Consider the following 25,790-nt stretch of genomic DNA (forward strand, 5'->3'; position numbering starts at 1 on the left):
GCAGAAACTAGAGGGAATTAGACTACTGAAAGACAGGAACTGTACTGCATGAGAACTGCATTTGGCTTTTCTTCTAAGGGTTCCCCCCCCCAGTCCACATGGAGGTTTGCAGACAAGCAGAAAATCACAGGCATTGAATTAGAAGATGAACCCTGGGGCTGCCAAAGTGATGATACTGAAGGGGAAAATTCTGAAAGAAAGGAAACACAACGGGGGACTCCTAGAATTTGTATATAACCTTCACTCAAATCCTTAGCTGTCCTTGCAATGTATACAGGCAGGGGAGAATCCAAGGGGCCCAGGTAAGCAATAGCTGGAAGGCTGGAAAAGCTCAACAGATATCTCAGCTGGGAAGGGAAGGCCGAATTTGGAGTCTGAGTCCCACCAACTTGGAAAGGCAGTGGAAACATGTAGGGCTTTTCACTTGAAACCCCTCAGGACCCTGCCTTAGCAGAAAAGACTATACCCCTGAATAAGGGAGTCACCTTTCATTAAAGGCAAAACTTTAACAGATGTGTGAAACCCACCACAATGTGTGAAACAAGGCCTCTGTAATTTCAAAATGAATAGCTGGTAAGTTAGCATGCTAGAACAAAAAGCAACACTCTTCAGAGAAAATAATAGAATCCAGAGTTTCTACAGCATGTCTGTAAATGTCCAGTGTAAAATAAAAAATTATTAGACATGTGAAGGAATCCATAGGCAAGAGAAAAAACAGTTACAAAAACATGCTGTGAGATAATCCACATGATGGAATTAGCAGACAAAGACTTTCAAGACACTATTATAAATATATACATGAACTTAAAGAGAAGATAGCTATAATGAACACAGAGTTTCTCAGCTGAGATATTGAAAGTAGAAAAAGCCAGTAGAACTGTTAGAACTTTTCAAAATAATACTTGAAATGAAAAATTCACTGGAGCCTAAACAACGTATTGGAGGAGCCAGAAGGGAAGTGACATCAGATGGAAAGAAACCAGTATCTACAAGTGGGAATGAATAGCATCAGAAATGGTAAAAAGCACAGGAAAATAGAAAAGACGCTCATTTTCTTATTTTATTTAAAAGACAACTGACTTTTTACAATAAAGCTTATAACGTTGTATTATGTGGTTTATAATATATAGAAGAGTAAAAGTTAGGACAATAGCACAAATGATGGGCTGGGGTGGATGGAATTACATGGTTGCAAGGATCTTTTACTTTATATTTACTTGATCTTATCATATTGATTATAAGTAGACTGATATAGGGGCTTCCCTGGTGGCGCAGGGGTTAAGAATCCACCTGCCAATGCAGGGGACACAGGTTCGAGCCCTCGTCCGGGAAGATCCCACATGCCACGGAGCAACTAAGCCCGTATGCCACAACTACTGAGCCTGCGCTCTAGAGCCCGCGAGCCACAACTACTGAAACCCACACGCTTAGAGCCTGTGCTCTGCAACAAGAGAAGCCACCGCAATGAGAAGCCCGCGCACCGCAACCAAGAGTAGCCCCCGCTCGCCGCAACTAGAGGAAGCCCGTGCACAGCAACGAAGACGCAACGCAAAAATAAAATAAATTTATTTAAAAAATTTAAAAAAATAAGTAGACTGATATAAATTAAAGATGCATGTTGTAAACAACAGAGCAACCACTATGTGTACACATATATGGGTGGGGGGAGGAAGAGAAAGCTAAAAGAAAGAATTTATAGCTAAGAAAGATAAAAGTAAAATATATATTTGATTAACCCAAAGGAATAGAGCAGAGGAACAAAATCAGATGCAACAAACAGCAAAATTGCAGTTTTAAACCCATATAATAATTAAATGGAAATAATTTAATGCTCCAATTAAAAGGCAGAGATTGTCAGACTGGATAAAAAAGGAACACCTAACTATAAGCTATATACTAGAGGTGCACTTCAAATATGAACAGAGAGGTTGAAAGCAATAGGATGGAAAAAGATATACCATGCAAACAGCATAAGAAAGATGTTACGGGTTTTGTAATAACACATGACGTAGACTTCGATATAACAAGTATCAAAAGGACATTTCATAATGATAAAGACATAATTTATCAGGAAAACAACAATCCTAAATGTGTATGCATCTAATAACAGAGCTACAAAATTTATGAAGGAAAAACTGATAGAACAAAAGGGACACATGGACAAATCAATAATCATAGTTGGAGATTTTAACACCCCCCTCTCACTACTTGATACAACAAGTAGACAAAATTAGTAAGGGTATAGAATACTAGAACCACACTAATAAACCAACCTGACATAATTGAAATTTATCAAACATTATACTCAAGAACTGCAGAATATACATTCTTAAGTGTATCTAGAAGATACTTGATATATCAAGATAGTCATTATATGCTGGGCCATAAGGCAAGTTTCAGTACATTTCAAAAGACTGAAATCTTACAACGTATACTTTTGGATCACAACAGTTTAAAATCAGAAGTCAATAACATCAAGCTGTTTAGGAACTTCCCAATATTTGAAAAATAAACAGCACACTTCTAATTAACTCATAGGTTAAAGAAGAAATCACAAGGATACTAGAAACTATTTCAAATGGAATGACATTGAAAATACAATGTATCAAAACTGATGGGATGTTAGAACTTAGATAAGAAAAGGGAAATTTATAACCTTAAATGCTTATATTAGGAAAGAAAGATGTATAAAATTAGTGATCTAAACTTCTACCTTAACAAGCTAGTAAAAGAAGAGCAAATTAAACCCAAAGGAAGTAGGAGAAAAGAATAATTTTAAAAAGGGCGCTACATCATGACCAGATGGGATTTATCCCAAGAGTTCTAGGTTGGTTTAATATTCAAAAATCAATCAGGGCTTCCCTGGTGGCGCAGTGGTTGAGAGTCCGCCTGCCGATGCAGGGAACACAGGTTCGTGCCCCGGTCTAGGAAGATCCCACATGCTGCGGAGCGGCTATGCCCATGAGCCATGGCGCTGAGCCTGCGCGTCTGGAGCCTGCGCTCCGCAACAAGAGAGGCCACCGCAATGAGAAGCCCACACACCACCACAAAGAGTAGCCCCCGCTCGCCACAACTAGAAAGAAAGCCGGCACATAGCAACAAAGACCCAACACAACCGAAATAAATACATAAATAAATATCAATGTTTAGTATGTTAACAGAGTATATGATCACCTCAGTAGATACAGAAAAAAACATTTGAGAAATTCAACACCGATTCATGATAAAAACTGAGCAAACTAGGAATACAGGAAAACATTAATCTGATAAAGGGCATCTAAGAAAAAACAACAGCCAACTTGTTTACCAAGTGCAAGCTTGTACTGCTTACCAAACGACAGGCCAATAAATCAAGAGATGAGGTGTTGGGGCAAGGAATAGCGACTTTATTCGGAAAGCCAGTGGACTGTGAAGATGGTGGACTAGTGTACCAAAGAACCATCTTGCCTGAGTCACAATTCAGGCTTCTTTTATACTAAAAGGGGAGGGGGTGTGGCTGGTTGCTGCAGACTTCTTGGTGCAGGAATCCTTTCTTCTTGCAGCTGTCCAGGTAGGCCTGGTCACATGTTCCTATAAACCCCAACAAGACAAATGTTATTCTCTGTTCTGCAACTTTTAATCTCTATATGAATGGAAAAGTGTTACACCTTTAAAGGTCAGAGCCTTGAGAATGGGCTATCCTGTCTATTTCAGGCTGGAGGCAATATTCTTTTGAGTTTGAGGAGCCCTTGGTGCAGAGCCAGCATGACTAAGCACAGGCAACAGAACAGGAAGGTTAGAGCTAAAGGAATAGATTCAATATGGAGTCAGGTTTGTTCTTCTCTGTTACAAACTTTGTAATTAAAGTGAAACATTGTTTCCCTGCTGAGACAAATAATAAGGGTGTCAATTCTCAGCAGTTTTATTCAACTTTCTGTTGGAAGCCATAGGAGGTGCCATAAGGAAAGGAAGCAGAATGAAAGGCATAAGGATTGGAAAAGAAGAAGTAAAAAACATGTATTCAAAAATGACATGATTGTTTACCTAGAGATTTTTAAGAAATCTATAGAATAATCACTACAACTAATAAGTGAATTAGTGAATTCTATATACTAGCAACAAAAATTTGAAAATGAAACTTTAAAAACAATTCAATTTACAGTAGCATCAAAGAACATAAAATAGTTAAGAATAAATTTAACAGATGTGTAGAAGATCTGTACTCTTAAAACTATACAATATTGCTGAGGGAAATCAAAGACCTAAATAAATGAAAATTTACGTTCATGGGTTCAAAGGCTTGACATTGTTAAAAATGTCACTTCTCAAGTTCATCTGTAGGTTCAATGTAATTCTGATCAAAATCCCAATATAGTCAAAATCCCAGAATAGTCAATATAATCTTTACAAAGAAGAGTAAAGCAGTATCAGCAACTAGATAAGTGGATCAGAATAGAGTTAGGAATAGACCTGCACACATACAGTCAACTGTTTTTTTTTGACAAAGGTGCCAGAAGCCATTCAATGGGAGAAGGAAGAGTTTTCAACAAATGAAACAGTTTGTGCCGAACAATTGGAAGTGCAGGAATAAAATGAAACCTTGACCTCTGCCTCACACCACAACAAAATTAATTTGAGATGGTCACAACCTAAACGTAAAAGCTAAAAGCACAAAGACTCTTAAAGAAAACACAGAATATATTTATGACCTTGGAGTAGGCAAAGATTTACTAAAGAGGACACAAAAGGCAGTAAACAAAAATTTAAAAAACCCTATAAATTAGATTGCACCAAAATAGATTTGTGCTGAAAAGACACCCTGAAGAAAATGAAATGATAAGTCACAGACTGGGAGAAGATATCTGGAGTACATATATTTGACAATAATGCACCATTTCACACCTGGCAAAAAACCAAACCAAACCAAGCAAGCGAACAAAAAAACTGACCGACGCGTGTATTTCCTGGATGTGCATCACCTGGAGCTGTCTCACACTCCAGGAGGGAAGGGACCATGGGATGGCCATTTTGGAAGACAGGTGACAGTTCCCTGTAAAGTTAAGACACTTGGCCACAGGACCCACACAACCTAGGGAAGGTGGTTACACACGCATACATTTTCCAAAACTCAGAATTGTAAATTAAAATCTGTGCATTTTATTTTAACTAAATTTTACCTATGTAAAAGCAAAATAGAAAGTAAGATGAATAAAATGAACATCAGAAAGCAATTCGCAGGGTTCCTCTTGGGTCCCTCTGGATCAGCCTGCGCCCGCGGGTGGGCGGGCCCGGCAGCCAGAGAGGAAACGAAATCGCGCAGGGAACCTGCGCGAGCGGAGACTGGGCGGCCGCCGCCTCCCACCCCTGATTGCTGTTTTGATTTTTCCTTGGCAGTCCTGGTTTCCCTGCAGCTTCGCGTCTCGGCGCTGGGTGCTTTTCTTGGACAATCCCTCTCGGCTTGCTGGGCTTTCTTGGGAGCTGAGCGCAGGGAGCGGAGCGCAGGCGATGCGAGGACCTCGCGGGGAGCGAGGAGCGGCAGAATCTGCACGCCTTCCGGGACCATGTCAGGAACATAGTGGACTCTACCTACATCCTGAGCTACGTGACCCCCTGGTTTAGGGACGGTGAGTGGTTCCCAGCGGCGCTTGCCCCTTGGGGCAAGAAAACAGTTCAGGACTTATTTCCGCCTTGCTTTTCCCCGGTCTTTCAATCAATACAGGTAGCCTACTGGGAACACCGGGTTTGTGGCAAGATCTACACAGCGTTTTAGACTAGAGATTGTCAGAGTTTGAGGAGCACTTGGAGGCCCAGATGGGGAAACTGAGTCCCAGCGAGGTGAAACGACTTGCTTAGGGGGGCACATCTATTTAGATTTAAAGCTGGGGAAACAAGTCGCTGTCCATTTCATTTATTTGTACTAATACTTGGCATCTCCTGTGTTTGTCTTTGGGCTGACATCAGAGATTCAGAATAAGATACAAGCCCTTCCTTAAAATACTTTAAAGTCCAAGGGTTTGGAGATGGAAGACTGTTGAGCACAGAAGTACACAAATGATTGCAAAGTGCTGTCAGAACTCAAAGGAAGTTGAGGCTTACTCTGCTGGATCTCGATCTTATTTGCATTACCAAATAACGAAATTTTTTTTAAATTTAATTTTTATTTTATATTGGAGTATAGTTGTACAGTGTTGTATTAGTTTCAGGTGTACAGCAAAGTGATTCAGTTATACATATATCCATTTTTTTTCAGATTCTTTTCCCATATAGGTTATTACAGAATATTGAGTAGAGTTCCCTGTGCTATACAGTAGGTGCTTGTTGATTATCTATTTTACATGTAGTAGTGTGTATACGTTAATCCCAGACTCCTAATTTATCCCTCTCCCCTAGGGTTCCCCTTTGGTAACCACAAGTTTCTTTTCGAAATCTGTGAGTCTGTTTCTGTTTTGTCAATAAGTTCATTTGTATCACTTTTTTAGGTTCCACATATAAGTGATATCATATGGTATTTGTCTCTGTCTGATTTACTTCACTTAGTGTGATAATCTCTAGGTCCATCCATGTTGCTGCAAATGGCATTATTTCCTTCTTTTTTATGGCTGAGTAATATTCCATTGTATATATGTACCACATCTTCTTTTTTTTTTTTCTTGATATGTGGGCCTCTCACTGCTGTGGCCTCTTCCGGATGCGCAGGCCCAGCGGCCATGGCTCACGGGCCCAGCCGCTCCGCGGCATGTGGGATCCTCCCAGACCGGGGCACGAATCCATGTCCCCTGCATCGGCAGGCAGACTCTCAACCACCGCGCCACCAAGGAAGCCCATACCACATCTTCTTTATCCATTCCTCTGTCAGTGGGCATTTAGGTTTCTTCCATGTCTTGGCTATTGTAAATAGTACTACTGTGAACACTGGGGTGCATGAATCTTTTTGAATTATGAGAGGAGCAAGACTCCTTGGAATGAATGGCTTTAGGCTTCAATTCAGGTGTTTCCATGTGGTTTATAAGTCCCTTGATGATGGATAATGGCCATTTTACAAATTTGTATTGAAGTGCTTTGTGGCAGAGGTGAGCAGAGGCTTGAGGAGAAGAGAAGGGAGGTGGTGCCTGGAAGGGTTGAGATGAGAGAAGGAATCTGCTCTAAGTGCCTACGTAGCTTTCCTGATGTGAGGTGGTTTTTGGAAATTGCATTAAAGCAGACAGGTAACTTGAGTGCTAATTGTTGTGCAAAAGCAAAGCACAGGTTGTGTGGAGTGAGGAGTGAAAGAATGCCACCAACACAAATAGACCCCTACTTTCTAGTTGTACCCAGAGAAAAGTAACAAAAGAGTAGCTTGGGCCCTTGGAGAATGTAAGCCATGCAAGACATCTGTCTTTTCTAGAAATCCTTGGAATGAGTGAAACCCTAACAATGCTAGGAATCCCATTCTTTCATGCACTCATGTATTGATTCAATTACCAGCAACTTAACCCCAGTTAAGGTGTGTGTTAGGCATTAGGCTAGCATTGGAGACAATTAACACATATTACTACATATATTATTTAATAGGAAGCATCCTGTTAGGAACTGAGGGTTCACTGGTGAGCTGGATAGAAATGGTTCCTGCCCTAAGGGATTAGAGTGCACATGTGAAGGCAAGTAACAGAACAATGGTAATAAAGTGTGCTGAGTGCTTTGATGGAAAACCGTAGTGTACTAAGGGAGCACATAAGTGGGATAGCTTTTAATATATATTAGTTTTAATTTATAGTTACAATACAGTCACAATAAACATACCAAAAGCTAAGTTAGGAAAGCAAGCTGAAGAACACTGTATAATATTTTCTTATTTTTGACTGTTAACGAAACCATAGAGTTTTTAGTTCGAGCCCTTTCCTGGAGGCAGCTGTTTTCATTTAGTTGGTTTACATCTTTCCTGTTCATTTCTTTATATTTTATCACATAAACTCTTTGCTTTCTCCCCATCTCTTTCTGTTTTCTGTTATATTGATAAAGTTCTCTATCCCCTATTTTTTTTTTTTTCTTGGCTGCTTTGGAAGCTCTGGATTCTATTGGTTAACCTTAACTGTGACAAATATATTTTATCATCAGGATTCAGTGAAGGAGCACAGACACTAAAGAGCATTATGGCCGGATAGAAGCTTTTTGACTCATTTTTTTTTGCCCTCATTAGAAGGCAGTGGGAGCTTATCCATACTCTCCTTATGCCCATACATTCCCCATACACACACACACACACAAATACACCAATATGTTTAAATTACACTAGCAACATCCACTATCTCTTACTATAATCCTTCTCTCCACATGTTGGATATTGTGCATGAGGTGCCTCTTGCAACAGGAGCACTGCAGCCATGTTTCTTCTGGAGAGCTTGCTTGGTAACTGGGGTACCTCAGGGCTTTGCTTATTCACAAGTTATCCAGGATGTTTCAATGTAGACCTGGGTGTGGGCTACAGATTTTTTGTAATATGCCTTTGGAGTCAAGACTAACCCTTATCCTGGAAGGGTGCTGGTGGGCAATATTCTAAGCATTTCTCCATTCCTTCAGTAACATATTCTGGACACATGCATGAGCCGGGTACTTTGTTGATGATTAGAAGACAAAGATGCAGATAAAATGAGTACAACATGCTCATGGTCATGGTCTAAGGGAGAAGACAGGCCCCCAAATGATTACCATATACTATGCAGTGTCAGTGCTCCAGTCAGAGGCATGTAAATTAACTGAAAGCACAGGGAAAGACCAAGAAATTCTGCCTTGGGGAGCTGAGGATAGCATCACAGAGTGGCCAGGATGGCAAAAGGAGTGAGAGATACTGCCTGCCAAAAATGCGAGTTTCCATGCATTGAACTCCCAGTGCTTTTGAGGAAAGTTACACTACCTAGTAGCAGCAGATATTGGGGCCAGGCAGCATCACAGTGGGCCCAACCATGTGCAGAGTAAAACTAAACTGCCCAGGATCTGGCGAGGCAGTTTACCTGGGAAGGTCTCAGTTGTGACTAGACGCATCTGGACCTCCATGTGGACTATCCGTAATGGCTCATAGGTAGCACGTCTAGCAGAAGAACAAACAGCAGCGAAGCCTGGGAGCAAGAACCCAGCTGTAAGGACTAGGTTTAGGAAAAGGATTAACTATTGCAAAGGGTTGTGTGCCCAAGGATGCTGGGATAGGGGACAAGATAGGTTACTGTTATGGATTGAATTATCCCCCAAAAAAGATATATTGAGGTCCTAACCCCAGGCTTCAGAATGTGACCTTATTTGGAAATAGGATCTTTACAGAGGTAGTTAGTTAAGATGAGGTCATCCTGGAGTAGGTTGGGCTCCTGATCAAATATGACTGGTGTCCTCCTAAGAAGACAGCCATGTGAAGACATAGAGGAACAAAGAGAATGGCAATGTGAAGGCAGAGGCAGAGACTGTAGTGATGCGGCTGCCAGACAAACAGAGGGGAAAATGTGAAGAAAGAGGCAAAGAGTGGAGTGATGTGGCCGCAAGCCAAGAATGCCCACAGCCACCAGAAGCTGGAAGAGGCAAGGAATGCCTTGTCCCTTACAGCCTTCAGGGAGAGTGTGGCCCTGCCAGCACCTTGGTTTCAGACTCTGGCCTCCAGAACTGTGAGAGAATATGTTTCTATTGTTTTAAGCCACCCAGTTTGTGGTAATATGTTACTGCAGACACAGGAAACTAATATAGATGGCTAAAATTAAAAAGATAGTAAAAAGTGTTGGCAAGGATGTATAGAAATTGGAATCCTCATAAATTGCTGGTAAGACTGTAATATGGTGCAGCTCCTTTGGATAACAGGTTGGCAATTCCTTACAGCGTTAAACATGGAGTTACCATAGGACCCAGCAATCTCATGCCTAGGTGTATACTCAAGAGAAATGAGTACATATGTCCACACAAAAACTTGTACATGGATGTTCATAGCATTACTATTCATAAAAGACAACATGTAGAAACAACCTAAATGCCCATTAACTGATGAATGGATAGACAAAATGTGGTATATCCATACAATGACATATTATTTAGCAAGGAAAAGGATTGAATGATAAATGATACACAATAGATGAACCTTGAAAACATTATGCTAAGTGAAGGACCACAAGGACCACATATTATCTGATTCCATTCATATGAAATGTCCCAAATCGGCAAATCCAGAGAGACCCAAGAAGATTAGTGGTTACCTGGGGCTAGGGGGAGGGGAAATGGGGATGACTGCTAATGGGTACGAGATCTATTTTTACAGTGAGGAAAAGTCACTAAAATTAGATTTAAAACTCTAAAAACTATTGAATTTTACACTTTAAAAGGGTTTGTTTTAGTGTTGCAGAGGAGGAATGCATTCTTTCCTTTCTTCTTTCATTCATTCAGCATACCTTTGTTAAGTGTATATTAAGTACTAGGTCTTCTTCTAAACTCTGAAAATACAGAGGTTAACCAGCCAGACAACTGGCTTACTCCATTGGAATTTACATTCCATTGACAATGGGGAAAAAAATGGAAAATTATCAAATGTCAGGTCATGCGAAGGCAAAGTTTTGGTCACCAGCCCAGACGTGGAGTTAGTGTACAAAATCAGTATGACCACCAGCTGGTTGGTGGATAGTTTTCTGTTACCTGACCTCACTGTGTTTCTCTTTAGCTTCTTTTGCTTTCTCTTTTCTGCTATATTTCCTACTGTCTGTTGACCTGAAATGAATAGACTGCCAGATATTTCTCCAGCCAAGATGGGTTTTTTCAGGGTCAGCAGAGAATTGCAATCTGGGGTCTGCAACCATGGCAGCCGTGTGCAAGTCCCTGCAGGGCAAAGGGAGGAGAACACTTTTTTAGAGAGGAAAGGAGGCTGGGAGGGCTGTAGTAAACAAAGAGTCCATGGCTTTTCATTGGCCGAGTCGTTACCGGGAAAGAAGAGTCTGTCTTCTTCCTCTGCTATGTTCACAGGGCATGAGAGCGACCCTTTCTGGTCTCCTGACTATTTAATTGAGATTTCTGTTTATTAATTTTTTTACACGTCTTAGCGAAAGCCTGGAAAAAGGACAATGAAAGTATCTCTGTTTATCCTAACTCTGCTTGCTGTGTCCACTGTAACTGTTACTGATGACATGAGTGGTCCTATCCTCCCACTCTTTTAGTCCTGTAATTAATTTAGACTTTTGAACAAGAAGCTATCTAAATGTTAGAAGAAGCCTTTGTTCTTCCACCTAACCCGGTGCTACCCTAACTTCTCTCTTGTTATGGGGAGACTCTTGCAAACATCTTTAAGAAACTCCTTTTCTTAAGGACTGCCCTCCAGCATGTTCCCAGACTTCCACACCAAACTATTGAGAAGTTTTCAGAGAGGATAGGAGGGGGATTTGGTCAAGAATGGGCGTGATTGGCCTGGGCAGAGAACTTGCTGCCTTCCTGCAGTTCCTTTCGTTGCTGTGATTTGTTATACTCCCCAGTATCATTTGAGAAGGGGTCTGACAACCAACCCTTCCAATGATTAATGGTTTTACTTCCAATGATTAGTTTCTGCAGTTTTTTTTTTTTTTTTTTTTTTTTTTTGCGGTATGCGGGTCTCTCACTGTTGTGACCTCTCCCATTGCAGAGCACAGGCTCTGGACGCGCAGGCTCAGCGGCCATGGCTCACGGGCCCAAGCCGCTCCGCGGCATGTGGGATCTTCCCGGACCGGGGCATGAACCCGTGTCCCCTGCATCGGCAGGCGGACTCTCAACCACTGCGCCACCAGGGAAGCCCAATAAGGTACTATTATTATTTCTATTTTATACAGGAAGAAACAGAGGCTTAGAGAAACTAAATAACTTGCCTAAGATCACACCACTAATAAGTGTTTGAGCTTGGATTAACAAAATGTATTTGTGTCCAGAACCTGAACACTTAACCACTGGAGTCCATAGCCTTTTTTCTTTTTATCCTTTTTTAATTAATTAATTAATTGGCTGTGTTGGGTCTTCGTTGCAGCACGTGGGCTTTTCTCTAGTTGCGGCGAGCGGGGGCTACTCTTCGTTGCAGTGCGCGGGCTTCTCATTGCAGTGGCTTCTCTTGTGGAGCATGGGCTCTAGGCATGCGGGCTTCAGTAGTTATGGCAGACGGGCTCAGTAGTTGTGGTTCGCGGGCTCTAGAGCACAGGCTCAGTAGTTGTGGCACACGGGCTTAGTTGCTCCATGGCATGTGGGATCTTCCTGGACCAGGGCTCGAACCCATGTCCCCTGAATTGGCAGGCGCATTCTTAACCACTGCGCCACCAGGGAAGCCCCCTTTTTTCTTTTTATTTGCTAAACTGTTTGATTGTATTTAAGTTTGCATAAAGTATTATCCTCAAAAGTAATAAAAGAATTTTATCTGAAAATAGGGCAAACCTGAAAAAAACTTGCGACACAAGAATTACTCAGATCACAATTAAAAGTACTCTTCTAGGTAATTATGCCTTAGATTTGAGGACTTTTGTAGATTTCAGTGATCTTGCTCAGGTCTAAAATAGCATAGAAAATAGAAGACATTCCCCATGTTCAAATTTTTTCCCCAAATTCAATATTTAATATTAATTAAAATACTTGAATAATTTCTTCACATTCCTGATTAATTAAACGTTCAGATATTTCAAGAAGGATACCTTTTGGATTGATCGTGGTTTTAAATTCTGGTTGTAAACACTTTAAAAGTAATCTGTACTCCTCCAACCTTTCAATTTTTTGGAAATCCCAACTTTCAATGGCATCATAAAGTCCAGAATAACCTGAAAAGTAGGAAGAAAATGGGGCTTTTAGAACGCCAACTAAAAAATACTTCGAGATTAATATCTCCAAATCATGATATGAAAGAGAACTGAAAACATATCTGTAAATCACCTCCATTATTTATGATCTTTCAAAAAGAAAATTCAGTATTCATTTTAGGCACCCCACATTTCAGGTCCTCTAACAACGTTTACCATCTCTTAGGAGAAAGTACTAAGGATAAATTTGAAGTCTTACATTTGGTCTTAGTATGAAATCTTCCTTCCAAGGTACCCCATGGACTTCACCTCAGCCTCTGATTTGCCTTTCAAATGAGTCAAACCGTCATGCTATTAAGTATCTCCTCAGTGCAAATTAGTAAAAAAGGCAAAAAGAAATAGAAATTTTAATTCCCGCCCCTCAGGGGCTTACCTCCTACATTATTCCAAGAAAAGAATAGTAAGTATAATGGGAAATTTGAGGAGAAAAATTTATTTTCTACTGTAATAATCCAAGAATGCTTGGCCCTAAGATTCTTAGCAGAATAACCAGGCTTGTCTGACTATAAGGCCCACACTCTTTTCATTAGGCTATAAAGACTATAACCACAGGGCTTCCCTGGTGGCGCAGTGGTTGAGAGTCTGCCTGCTGATGCAGGGGACACGGGTTTGTGCCCCGGTCCGGGAATATCCCACATGCCGCGGAGCGGCTGGGCCCGTGAGCCATGGCCGCTGAGCCTGCGCGTCCAGAGCCTGTGCTCCGCAACGGAAGAGGCCACAACAGTGAGAGGCCCACGGACCGCAAAAAAAATAATAATAAAATAAAAATAAAATTAATAATAATAATAGTACCTTATTAAAATGGTATTTTTATAGGAATTGAATGAGATAATATCTGTAAAGTGCTTACATATCCCTGGCACATAATAAGTGCTCAATAAATTTTAATTATTGTGATTAATAATAAAAGTCATGTAAGTCCCACTACCCAGAAAAAAGCATTTGTTAATATTTTGTCATATCCTTCCAAATATACCTATGCCAATATACCCATATTTTGAATGGGTGTCAGATAGGTTCATTGTCTTCCTAATATAGCTGATGATGATACATATAACATCTCAGAGGAGGTAAGAACACATGGCTTGACATGTTGATATCACATGTAGAGGACAAGGATGAAGGAAAGCGTATCTTAAATGGTTGAGTTGGATGGGGCAAGAACGGTCATGAAGGAGACCTAGTGAACCAAAGTACACAATGATTTTAAATCAGATAGTAGTTGAATTGATATTTCTTCAGTAAAAACTCAAAATGAAAACTTTTGAACTTGATCAATCAACTGCATTTGTCTTGCTTAGATTTGTTCCAACAAGGGGCTGATGGCAGGTGCAGAGAAAATGGTTGAATGCCTTCTCAGATCAGACAAGGAGAACTGGCCGAAAACTTTGAAACCTGCATTGGAGAAAGAAGAGAGCAAGTTCAGTGAACTGTGGATGGTAGAGAAAGGTAGGGTATTTGGAAGGGTGGGAGGGTCTGAAAACATGCCCTTCCTCGTAGTTCTACTTAGGGCTTCCTTCAGTCCTGCGTGTTTTTCTCTCACTGTCAGAAGCATTTCCCCTGCAAATACTCATGGTTACATCTCTAGTGAGAGACCAGCATGAAATTGAGTTCTGGAAGGCAGGTGGTTTTTTAATCTACAGAATTAGTTAGGTTGTATATAACCCCTAACAAACCACTCTCATCCAGAATTAGCCCATCCTGCCCAAAGCATTTGGGTAAGGCAGAGTCTGAGCTCGCCGTCTGGGTTTAGATTATCAGAGAAATAGCTTGAAAATTCTAGAGTTAAAGGTTCAAACTCCAGGACTCACCCCCTTTTCAGAGTAGAATCATGATGGACATTGCCTGGTTCTCTTGCCTGGAAGCCATCTGGAACTGAACTAGAACAGGTTTGGAAAAAAGAATCTGTTGTGATTAAGTATCTGAGCCATCATTTGGCTTCCTGAAGCTAATAACATCTTCTCAGAGCATTATTTTAAAGGCTGAGTTTCATAAACCATCTGAGCATCTGCTCTTAGCCTTTTTGTAGGCTTCTTTAAGATCACAAATTGTTCCAGAAATTATCTGTCTAAATACACATCTGATTTCTTGGGTCGGGTCAGGAATGGAAGACAAGAGTGTCTGCTAAATCGTGCTTCTCTTTGGTTTGATTGTAAATCACGGGGGAGCTTGCTAAAATGCAGATTCTGTTTCATTCGGGGCTCAAGAGTCTGCATTTCTAACAAGCGCCTAAAGAAGTTGCTGGTCCATGTTTCACACTTTGAATAATAAAGTTCTAAATGACACTGGAGTTCAAACTCCAAATTGAGATTTCAATTTGAAATCACAAAGATTCCTTTGGTTGTTTTAAAAGGTGGAAGGAGTAGTTGTGAGAAATCTTAATGGAAGTTTAAAATTTTAGTATTATGATCTCTTTGTAGGGCTTTCACCATCAAGATCGTAATCAAATAATGTAAAGATTCTAAGATGTGTTTTGGTCTCATAAAGGTGCAAAAGATGTCAAAATGAAAGATCTTGAGGATGATGAAATGAAAACTTTGGATGTACAGGTTTTCTACCGGGAAGAACCAGAAAACCAGAATCTTAGTCAGAATTCATGCCCTTCTTCAGGTACTCAGCATCGTTTGTTCTTATCCATAATGATGCTCTTTAGGTATTTTGTGTGGGGTCATGTTTTGCAGTGCCAAAAGTCATAGCCTAATGAAAAGTTATTTAAGGAAAAGTCAGAAAGAAAAGAGAATTTATATTAAAATGGATACTTTCTCTGTAATTAGAAATGTCATTCTCTCCCTTCCATAGCTATTGCTAGCTTCTCCCTTTTTTTTCTTCTTTTTTGTCTTCTTTTATCACTAAGTATTTGCATGTATACATTGAAAATGCAAATAGAGTCCTCCCAGAAACTCAATGTCTATGAAATCCAAAATCAGCCCTGCTTTCTAAAGAAATACTTCTACTTTTTGTGAGTCACCTGCTCAGTTTCCTCTCAAGATCTCAGGGCTGCAGTGTATGTTGATGAAATGTGTGCCCTGCACAGACCTGTGGAGCTAAGAGGTTGAGTGGGGCTGAGATCCAGCCTGTCTTGTTTGGCAAACAATACACTGAGGGGCTGTGTCCTCCAAAAGGGGCTCCTTTCTCTAATTCTCACATAAGTTAGCTACGGCCCTATAAGGCCCACTTTATGTTTCTTGAAGCATATTTTCATGAGGAGACCAGAAAGTTGCATAATAAGCCATAGTAAAGAGTTACTTATAGGGCTTCCCTGGTGGCGCAGTGGTTGAGAGTCCGCCTGCCAATGCAGGGGACGCGAGTTCGTGCCCCGGTCCGGGAAGATCCCACATGCCGCGGAGCGGCTGGGCCCGTGAGCCATGGCCGCTGAGCCTGCGCGTCCGGAGTCTGTGCTCCGCAACGGGAGAGGCCACGGCAGTGAGAGGCCCGCGTACTGCAAAAAAAAAAAAAAAAAAAAAAGAGTTATTTATAAAAGGGCATCAGGGAAACAATTAGGATCGATAATGAATAGTGTTAGAAGAAAGATGTGACTTGGGGATAACAACATGAGGTGAAAATTTATAGATTACTTCTGCAACCGAATGATACACATTTTTTGTTATTCCAGAATAAAATCAATGAATGTAAATTGCTTTCATTTTTTCTGACATGTAAAGGTCCTTAGTGAACTCACTTAACCTTTTAGAAATTCCCATTTTCTTTAAAATGTGTAGGTTGGACTCAACAGATGATTTCCAAGGTCTTTTCTAGCTCTTAATATTCTGTATGCTTATCTGTTAGTGAGAAAAGCCTCTGATTATTTTTTAAAACTTCTGATTCTATGAAGAGAGAATACCATGTGAGAGCCTGCAGAATTACAAAGCATGGTTGTTTGTCAATAAGAGATTACTTTGGGAGTTCATTATTCACAGTTAGGTGTTTTTCAAAGATCTAGGAGGGGTTTGTGGTTGTTTTGTCTCATACAGCATTTCCTTTAACTGGTGGCCATCTATCTTGCCCTGAATTAGGCCATTCTTGCTTTAATTTCTCCTTATTAGGCTTCCATGATTGTTTCAGAAAGAAATCTTTGTGGGTTTGTTTTTTTTTTTTCCTTTTTGCCATTGGTACTTTGTCATTGGGGAGAATTCTGTACTTCAAGTCAGTGCAGAAGCTGGAATGGTTAATTAGAGACAAGGATTCTAAACTTTCTTGAATGAGGCCTTTCTTTCTAGAGACAGAATTCTTGTCTGTTGGACAATACCTGTTGCCTTGATTCCTCAGAGCAGTCACTGTCTGGTAACTTAGTTTCTTTTGTTTTACAGAAGTGCCTCATACTTACAGCCCATTGAAGCCAAGAAATTACCAACTAGAGCTTGCTTTACCTGCTCAGAAAGGAAAAAACACAATAATGTGTGCTCCTACTGGTAAGCCAATTGCCATTACTGATATAGTTTGTTTCTCTTTTGCTTCCTTTTTTCCCCTTTATTGAACACTGGGACACAATGGGCAAGTTTCAGTTTTTTGATTGTTCCATTTGTCTTTTGAGACAACCATTCTATTAATATAGTCTCAAGGTATTTAAGGAACATGAGGAAGGAAAGAAAAATGCCCTCATTTATTTTTTAAAATTTATTTATTTATTTTTGGCTGTGTTGAGTCTTTGTTACTGTGCGAGCTTTCTCTAGTTGAGGTGAGCGGGGGCTACTCTTCATTGCGGTGTGCAGGCTTCTCATTGTTGTGGCTTCTCTTGTTGCAGAGCACGGGCTCTAGGTGCGCGGGCTTCAGTAGTTGTGGCTTACGGGCTCTAGAGCACAGGCTCAGTGGTTGTGACGCACGGGCTTAGTTGTTCCGTGGCTTGTGGGATCTTCCCAGACCAGAGCTGGAACCCATGTCCCCCTCATTGGCAGGCGGATTCTCAACCACTGCACCACCAGGGAATCCCCCGAAAAATGCCCTTTTTTAGCTTCCTGCAGGCCCTGACTGTCTGAATGCATGTTAACTAGGACGCAGCTTGGTTTTTCAGTCATAGTGTAAGTTCTGCAGTTGTTAACCTGCCCACTTCACCAATTCACTGTCAGCTCAGTGGGTTTAGGGGAGCCTAAAATAATGAGCTTTCTACAGAAGTATTTTAGTATACTATTAGTTACATGTTGTCTTTCTCTTTATATGTTAAAAGGTTGTGGAAAAACTTTTGTTTCACTTCTTATATGTGAACATCATCTTAAAAAATTTCCACAAGGACAAAAGGGGAAAGCTGTCTTTTTTGCTATGCAACTCTCAGTGTATGGGCAGCAGAAATCTGTGTTCTCAAAGTATTTTGGAAGACTTGGGTAGGTATAAGTTGGTCCAACTTCTTTTTCTCTAGCTTCATGTAACTGATGTGTTTTCTGCTTTGTGTTGCTTTTGGAAAACCATGATTCAAAAAATTTATAGTAGATTAAGCTTTTATATAATCTAGATGTAGTTCCTTCATGGATTCAAGTCTTTTTTGTTAGATAGACCTGAAATCCTAAATTCCTTTGATTAGCTCTTGTCGAATGAGTAAATGACTTAAGATAACTTTTATATTTAAATGGCACAGTTAACTTTTTAATGATTTTATAATTTATTTAATATTACTCTTTTCCTTACTATTTTCTTTCTCAGTGGCTTACAAGAGTTACAGTCAGCCCTCTGTATCTGCAGGTACCACATGGAATATATTCTACTAGCAATTCTTCCTAGCTTACATTTATTGATCACTTACTATGTGTCAGGCTTCGTGCTGGCACTTAACTTTTCTCCAGATCTGTTCCTTTTGAACTTAGGGAGAATTTAATCCCTCGATATTCTGACCTGGTATTTCATATCTTTGTGGTTCGTCATTCACATCATGGTTGGTAATAGGAAATTTCTGTCATTTTCCAGGTACAAAGTTGTAGGCATTTCTGGAGTAACATGTGACAATGTCTCAGTGGAACAGACTGTTGAGAACAATGGCATCATCATTTTAACTCCACAGATTCTTGTGAACAACCTTAAAAATGGGACTATTCCATCACTCTGTCTTTGATGATATTTGATGAATGCCACAACACTAGTAAACATCATCCTTATAATATGATCATGTTTAATTGTCTAGATCAGAAGTTTGGAGGGTCTTCAGACTCACTGCCCCAGGTATCTCTAAAGTCAGATGGATTTCTCAGAAGAGTTCTAACCTTCCTAAATCCTGTTTATTTACCCTTGTGGCCATACTGAGGATGTCCTTCTGAGATCCTGAGTGCACATTGTACAACTCATTCGTTAATTTTGATTGATTCATTCATTTATTCACTTAACAAATATGTATTAGGTGCCTCCATGTGTCACGCACTGTGCTAGGCACTAGGGTATAAATATAAAAAGACATAGTACTTGCCCACAAACAGCTTAAGTTTTGTGGGGAGCAAAATATGTGAGAATTATGTTATAATTTATGGTGGTGGCACATGGTGGAGTGGTACAGAACAGAAATGACAGAGATCCTAAATGTGCTATGAAAGTAAGGCAAGACCTAACAGAAGTTAGGATAGGCAAAAACTAACAAGAGTTTACAAGATGGTTTTCAGTAAAGGCTACTGTATGTCCAGAGGCAGAGAGTTATGAAAGAGCACGGGGTGCTCAAGAAGCTTCAAGTTCTTTTTTTTTTCTTTGGCCACACTGCATGGCTTGCAGGATCTTAGTTCCCTGACTGGGGATTGAACCTGGGCCACGGCAGTGAAAGTGCTGAGTCCTAACCACTGGACTGCCAGGGAATTCCCAAGAATATTGAGGTTCTTAATATTTCCTGAGTGCAGAGCGTGAAGTAGTGAATAGCAGCTGGTGAGGCAGGATGGGAGAGAGGGAATGACTGACAGAACAGGATTCCAGGAGAGACCAGAGGGTATGGGATAGGTAGGCAAGTAGATGCATTAGTACGGGAGAGCAGATAAACACCATTTTTGGTGTCATCAGAGAGGAGTGGCTGAGGAGAGTCAAGACAGAGAGTAGACGGAGGCAGGAAGGGTAGGGAATCCCTGGCATATAACCTCTCTTTTCTCTCGAATGTAGGAGAGAGAGATCGTTCACTGAGGATAATCAAGATGGGAATGGAGGAGGGAGCTCAGGGTGTATGGAGAGGATTTGAAATGGTCGAGACAGAACTGAGAGGAACACAGAAGAATCGCCTGGTCATACTGGGGCCAAATGAGGTTGGAAACCATGACTATGGTTTACTGATCTCACATTTGAGTTATGTTCTCTAACCTTAATAATTACCCGTTTAGGAAGCACAGTTTAAAAGAAATTCAGTATGGTGCCCATAGACAAAATTCAGTAGAAATCACATTTCTTACAGATTTTTCTTCTAGAATAAAATTGGTAGTTAACTAGATTCCTTGCTTGATTGAATGATTCAGTCATTCAATATTTGAGTGGCTATGAGAGGAAGGAATAAATACTTATTAGGAGACCATTAAACTAAATTCTTTACAAATGTTATCTTACTGAATTCACACAGCTACCGTTTTTTAAAAATTGAAGTATAGTTGATTTACAATGTTGTGTTAATTTCTGCTGCACAGCAAAGTGATTCAGTTATACATAGATATACATCCTTTTTAATAATCTTTTCCATTATGGTTTATCACAGGATATGGAATATAGTTCCCTGTGCTATATAGTAGGACCTTGTTGTTTATCCATTCTATATATAATAGTTTGCATCTGCTAATCCCAAACTCCCAATCCATCCCTTTCCCACCCCCCTCCCCCTTGGCAACCACAAGTCGATTCTCTATGTCACACAGCTACCTTTTTTTTTTTTTAAGTTTTTTATTTTTTGGCTGCACCACACAGCATGTGGAATCTTAGTTCCCCGACCAGGGATCGAACCCATGCCCCCTGCACTGGAAGCATGGAGTTGTAACTACTAGACCGCCAGGGAAGTCCCACAGCTACCATTTTAAATGGCTGTTGTTTCCCAACTTTAGAGACAGCTGAAGATACTTGTCCAAGGACACACAGACAGTGTGACATCGCTGAGATTGGAATGCAAGCGTGTCTGATTTTAGTCCTTTTCCTTTTCAGTATGTTGTTCTACACATCATGGGGGAAACAAGGGTAAAGAAAAGTCCTGCCTTGAAAGGGTTTCTTCTCTTGGCTTCTATGCTGATTTGTGTTTAGCTGCTGAGTAACTATTCAGTGCTGAGTAACTATTCCTGCATTTATTCAGTGCTTTGCCTAATGGGGACCTTTCCATTTTTGATGTCATGGAGAATGTCAGAAAAAAAAAAATAACGTTCTTGCTCTTTATCTGAAGTTAGTTTAAAAAACAGAACAAAACCTACTTTAGCAGGAAAGAGTTACATGAAGGGTTGTGGAAACATCATGCTATTTCCCAGACATCTAACGGTTTGGAGTGCTCCTCACAGGTCATTGGGCTGACTGCCTCGGTTGGCACTGGGGATGCCAGAAATACAGCTGAAGCCACAGAATATATCTGCAAATTGTGTGCTTCTCTCGACACATCAGTGGTAGCAACAAAGACAACTTGGAGGAACTGGAGGAGATTGTTTATAAGCCCAAGAAGTGTAAGTGGGATCCAGTAACAAGCCCTTCGGGACTTTGTTACTCTCTGCTATTCTTAGTGCAGGGCCATTTAGATGAACCCTGAATTTTTACCCTTCCTCTGTTTAGTGGAAAATACTTAACCCCAGACTTGGGAAGTAATCACATTTCCAGCTTCTTTCCCCAATGAAGTTCAGGAGTGGCCTGTAGACAGCAAACATTCTTACTCTTCATTTCTGCAAAACTCTTATAAACGTACTGGCAGTGAGAGATGGGTGCTTAGAAAATCATGTAGATGGCTCAGTCCTTCCCTGCTTTCCGTGCCTGAGGCAGACACTGAGTTCCCATTCATCATTTGAATATGTATCTGGTAATTTTGGTTGAAGTGAAATTATCTCAACTATATTTTCCCTCAAAAGATCAGAATATGATTTTATTAATAAAATCAACTAACAAATGTTTCTTGAATATGAATGCTATATTAACCCAGCAAGGGAGATGGGTACAGAAGATGCATATGAGTTCATCCCCTTGCTCTCTGAATAGCATATGACTAAATGAGTAAAAGGCAGAACATACATACCTGAAATAGTCAAGGAGCTGCTTGTAAGGAGTGTAGAGAAGGTACCCGGTCTACACCTTTTAATATCACGTACAAATTTCTTTATAGTCCAGTCCCCCCTGCCCCCTGAGTTTCATCTCCTCTCACGACCCATAAGCCCAACCAAGTCGCATTCCTTGGGCTCCTCAAACGGGTCATGTGTTGTGTTCTGTCTCTAAGCTTTGTCCATTTGCACATGACTGTGCTCACTCCTTCTTGCCTCTTTATCCCATGACACTGCCTCCCCGGGAAGAATGGGAGAGTCTTTCCCATGCTCCATGACACCTTGCACATACTGTGTCACAGCACTCTGTGTGGTCATTTGGCTGTGTATCTTTCTCTCCCCTAAGAAGACAGACCTCTCTGGAGCACAGAGCCTGTTCTTTCAGCTATCACCAGAACACGGCATGTGGTAGATGATTAATAAGTTTCTGTGGATACAATGCAAAAATGAATGTTAGGAACATTGTGAACACTCCTGGGGGTTGGGTGGGAAGGGAGAAGATCAAAGAACAGAGACAGTGTTTAAAATGTGGCATTTTCAGGAACAAGATGGCTATCAGACTTGTCAGAGCAGGGCCTATGTGTTGAGTAACAGGAAAGCCTGAGTAAGAAGTTGAATTAGACCCAGACAGTGAAGGAGATGTTAGAATCAGTGCATTAAACACTAGGGAGCCGCTGCAAGGTTACTGAGTATTTGTTTTATCATTCAGATGACTTGCCCTTGAGCCTGGGGCCTAGGGTTTTACAGAGGAAGTAACAAAGGCAGAGAAAGGTTTGGAGAGGCATGCTTTGAACTATGGAGTGTGCTTCCTGAAAAATACTCATTTTCCTTTGATGGCTCTAGTTTTCAGGAAAGTGGAATCACGGACCACCAACAGATTTAAATGCAACATATCTCAGTTGATGATAGAGACAGAGTTTGGTAAAGAGTATCTTTGAAGAACTTGGTACCATAACTCTCGGTGAGAATAACCTCATTTTGTACTCTCTCCATATGGGAACAGCCATCTATTGTTCACTGGTGTCTTGCACTCTCCTTAGTTCAGACAATGTCAAGACCATATCTAGAGGTTGACTTTCTTGATTATAGGTTATTAAGGAAACTTCTTAGTCCTCCTTTATTTTCTCTTGCTTTTTTTTTCTCTTTTTAAATCCAAAGTAAATCCATCTGGACATGCACACCTGAAAAATACTGTATTTAAATCAATTCATTGCTTTCATGGCCTTCCAAATTAGCTTTCCATCCCGACCTCCCTATTTATATGAATGAAACCACCATTCCCATGAAGGCTCAGATTCAAACCTAGGGGTGATCTTTGATTCTTTCTTCTTTTGAGGCTCTCATGAAGTCACCAAGTTCTGTTCTCCTTTTTAAAATTCATTAATTAGTTAATTAATTAATTCACCAGGTGTTGTGCCAGGTACTATGCTAGGTAATGGAAACACCAAGATTAAAGACAATCTTGCCCTCAAGGAACTCACAGACAAACAATGAGAATCAGATGTGAATAGTTGCCATGCCGTTGGGCAGAGTTACACACTGGGCATCATGGGAGCATATGGGAGCTTAGGCATGGACTGGGCTGCAGGGAAGACTTCCCGGGGGAGGTGATGCCTGAGACAGATCTTGAAGTCAGCCAAGTTAAGACGGAGAGGTAATCAAGTGAGGTCGAAAAGGCATCAAAGTGACTTCCCTGATGGCGCAGTGGTTAAGAATCCGCCTGCCAATGCAGGGGACACGGGTTTGAGCCCTGGTCGGGGAAGATCCCACATGCTGCAGAGTAGCTAAGCCTGTGTGCCACAACTACGGAGCCCACGAGCCACAACTACTGAAGCCCATGTACCTAGAGCCCTTGCTCTGCAACAAGAGAAGCTACCACAATGAGAAACCCATGCACCCGCAACAAAGAGTAGCCCCTGCTCACCACAACTAGAGAAAGCCCTCATGCAGCAACGAGGACCCAACACAGCCGAAAATAAATAACTAAAATAAATAAATTTATAACAAAAAGAAAAGAAAAGAAATGGCATCAGACGCAGAAGGAAGGAGAGAGTGCAGTAAATTTTTAGGACCTGCAAGATTTCGTGATAATTCTAACAAGTGAGTAGTAGAAAGGAGTGAGGCTAATGGGAGAGGCAAGGGCCAGTGAAGGGCCCAGTAGGCCAAGCTGAGTTTGAATTTTAGCCTAAAAGCAATGGGAAGCAGCGGGTGATTTTAAACTGATTAGTCCTGAGATGAGGACACCAGTGAATGAAGAGAGCCAAACAGAGGCGGTGGAGATGGGGTGGTGAAGGGAGGAGGCTTGTGCAGACAGGAAGTGTTCAGCTTTAAGGGCTAGCTGGCTTTCGGTGGGAATGAGAAGGCGGGGGGCCAGGGTGGCGTGGCACCTGTGTGTGCGCCAGCAGGTGGTACTGGTTCTAGCGCTAGGAGCAGCTTCGGCAGACACGGGTGAGTTCAGAGTTTTGGAGATGTTGAATTCTTGATGTCTGCAAGGTAACTCCTGGTGTCTCGCCTTCTCTCACACTTAATTTGCTTTTCTCTTTCCTTTTCTTTCACAGCTTGATTTCAGACTTATTCTAACACCTCATTTGTCCACCTCTGTTTCCCATTGAACCCCCATTACCTGGCTCGTCTGCCTGAAATTACCAGTTTTATCTCGTCAGTGTCCTGCTGGCATCCTTGTTCTTCCAGGCCGAGCTCTAACCTGCCCATTTGCGCCCTGCTCGTGCAATCTGGTTCTGCTTCTCTTGCCAGGTTTCCCCTGTATGCTAGCTCTGTGACTTAGCATAATGATTTTGCTTCTCTGAGCTTCCATTTCCTAATCTGTAAAATGTAATATCTACCTCATGGGGTTGTGAACTGAAGTGAAATTTTAAATGTAAGACATGTTGGTTCTTGGTACATAGTAGGTATTCAGTAAACAAGTGTATATGTACACAGACACACTACTGAGAGGAATATCTGTGTACAGAGAGTAAGGAAGAAAATTAGAAGGCAAGGCATGCTTAGAACCTTAAATGACTGGCCAGATGGCACAATGAAAAACTTTTTTTTTTTTTCAGAAAACTTATCTCAAATTCAAAATAGGAATTTTGGAACACAGAGATATGAACAGTGGATTATCGCAGTTCAGAAAGCGTGCATGGTGTTTCAGATGCCAAAGATGAAGAGAGCAGGATTTGTAAAGCACTGTTTTTCTACACATCGCATTTGTGGGTATGTGGCTTCTTTGGAAAAGCATATTTCAGTCGTGTCACCTACTGGGAGCTGCACTGTGGCAGCTGAGAGAGCATCACTGAGGAACTTGCCAGGTGGTTCTTATGAAGCAAACTCCAAAAGTTATCCCATTCAGCGTCTTCTTTGCTCTCTGAAACCTAGCACTAGAGGCAACGGGACAGAAACAAAGGCCGAGGTTGTATGTTGTGCCTCAGCATTCCCATAATTGGCATAATTGGAAAACACTGGGTGGTGATGCACATTATTGTAGATACGTGACCAGTGACAGCCATCTTTAAAGTTCAGTAGGTGGGTTGTGTTGCCATATCCTGAAGCACATGTCTTTCTGCTTTTGGTCAAGCCACATGCTGAGAAATCCAGAGTCTCCGGTTGTTTGCTGGCTAATCAAGAAGGTAAGCAACAACAACCATCATCACCTCTGCTTGTCGTGCCATTGAAAATATTTTAAAATGCACTCAGTCAGTATGAATTTGTAGAATTTTAATGAATTTAATTGACTATCTGGTGTAAGTGGTCAGCACCATCATTCTGAACAGGTGCCATTACAATTCAGTGATGGCTTTGGGTGTATAAAAAGGTTAAGTTGAATGTCTGAATTACATTTTTGTGTGATTTA

The 25,790-nt window shown here is 41.0% G+C and overlaps 1 protein-coding gene across 1 annotated transcript in view; it reads left to right on the forward strand.

Annotated features, from left to right (window-relative positions):
* Positions 1-25,790, forward strand: part of RIGI (RNA sensor RIG-I) — a gene marked incomplete at its 3' end in the record, with an annotated part of 64,819 nt that overhangs the window by 20,379 nt on the left and 18,650 nt on the right. Inside the window, 13 exon segments of the mRNA XM_079926551.1 lie at positions 11,591-11,746; positions 14,081-14,228; positions 15,267-15,389; positions 17,087-17,188; positions 17,941-18,094; positions 18,672-18,808; positions 18,811-18,923; positions 21,197-21,308; positions 21,311-21,355; positions 22,781-22,853; positions 22,855-22,883; positions 25,000-25,095; positions 25,098-25,153. Of these exon segments, the coding sequence (XP_079782677.1) occupies positions 11,591-11,746; positions 14,081-14,228; positions 15,267-15,389; positions 17,087-17,188; positions 17,941-18,094; positions 18,672-18,808; positions 18,811-18,923; positions 21,197-21,308; positions 21,311-21,355; positions 22,781-22,853; positions 22,855-22,883; positions 25,000-25,095; positions 25,098-25,153 (1,344 nt within the window).

This window comes from Stenella coeruleoalba, assembly GCF_951394435.1.
Source record: "Stenella coeruleoalba genome assembly, chromosome: 7".
Lineage (NCBI taxonomy): Eukaryota > Metazoa > Chordata > Mammalia > Artiodactyla > Delphinidae > Stenella > Stenella coeruleoalba.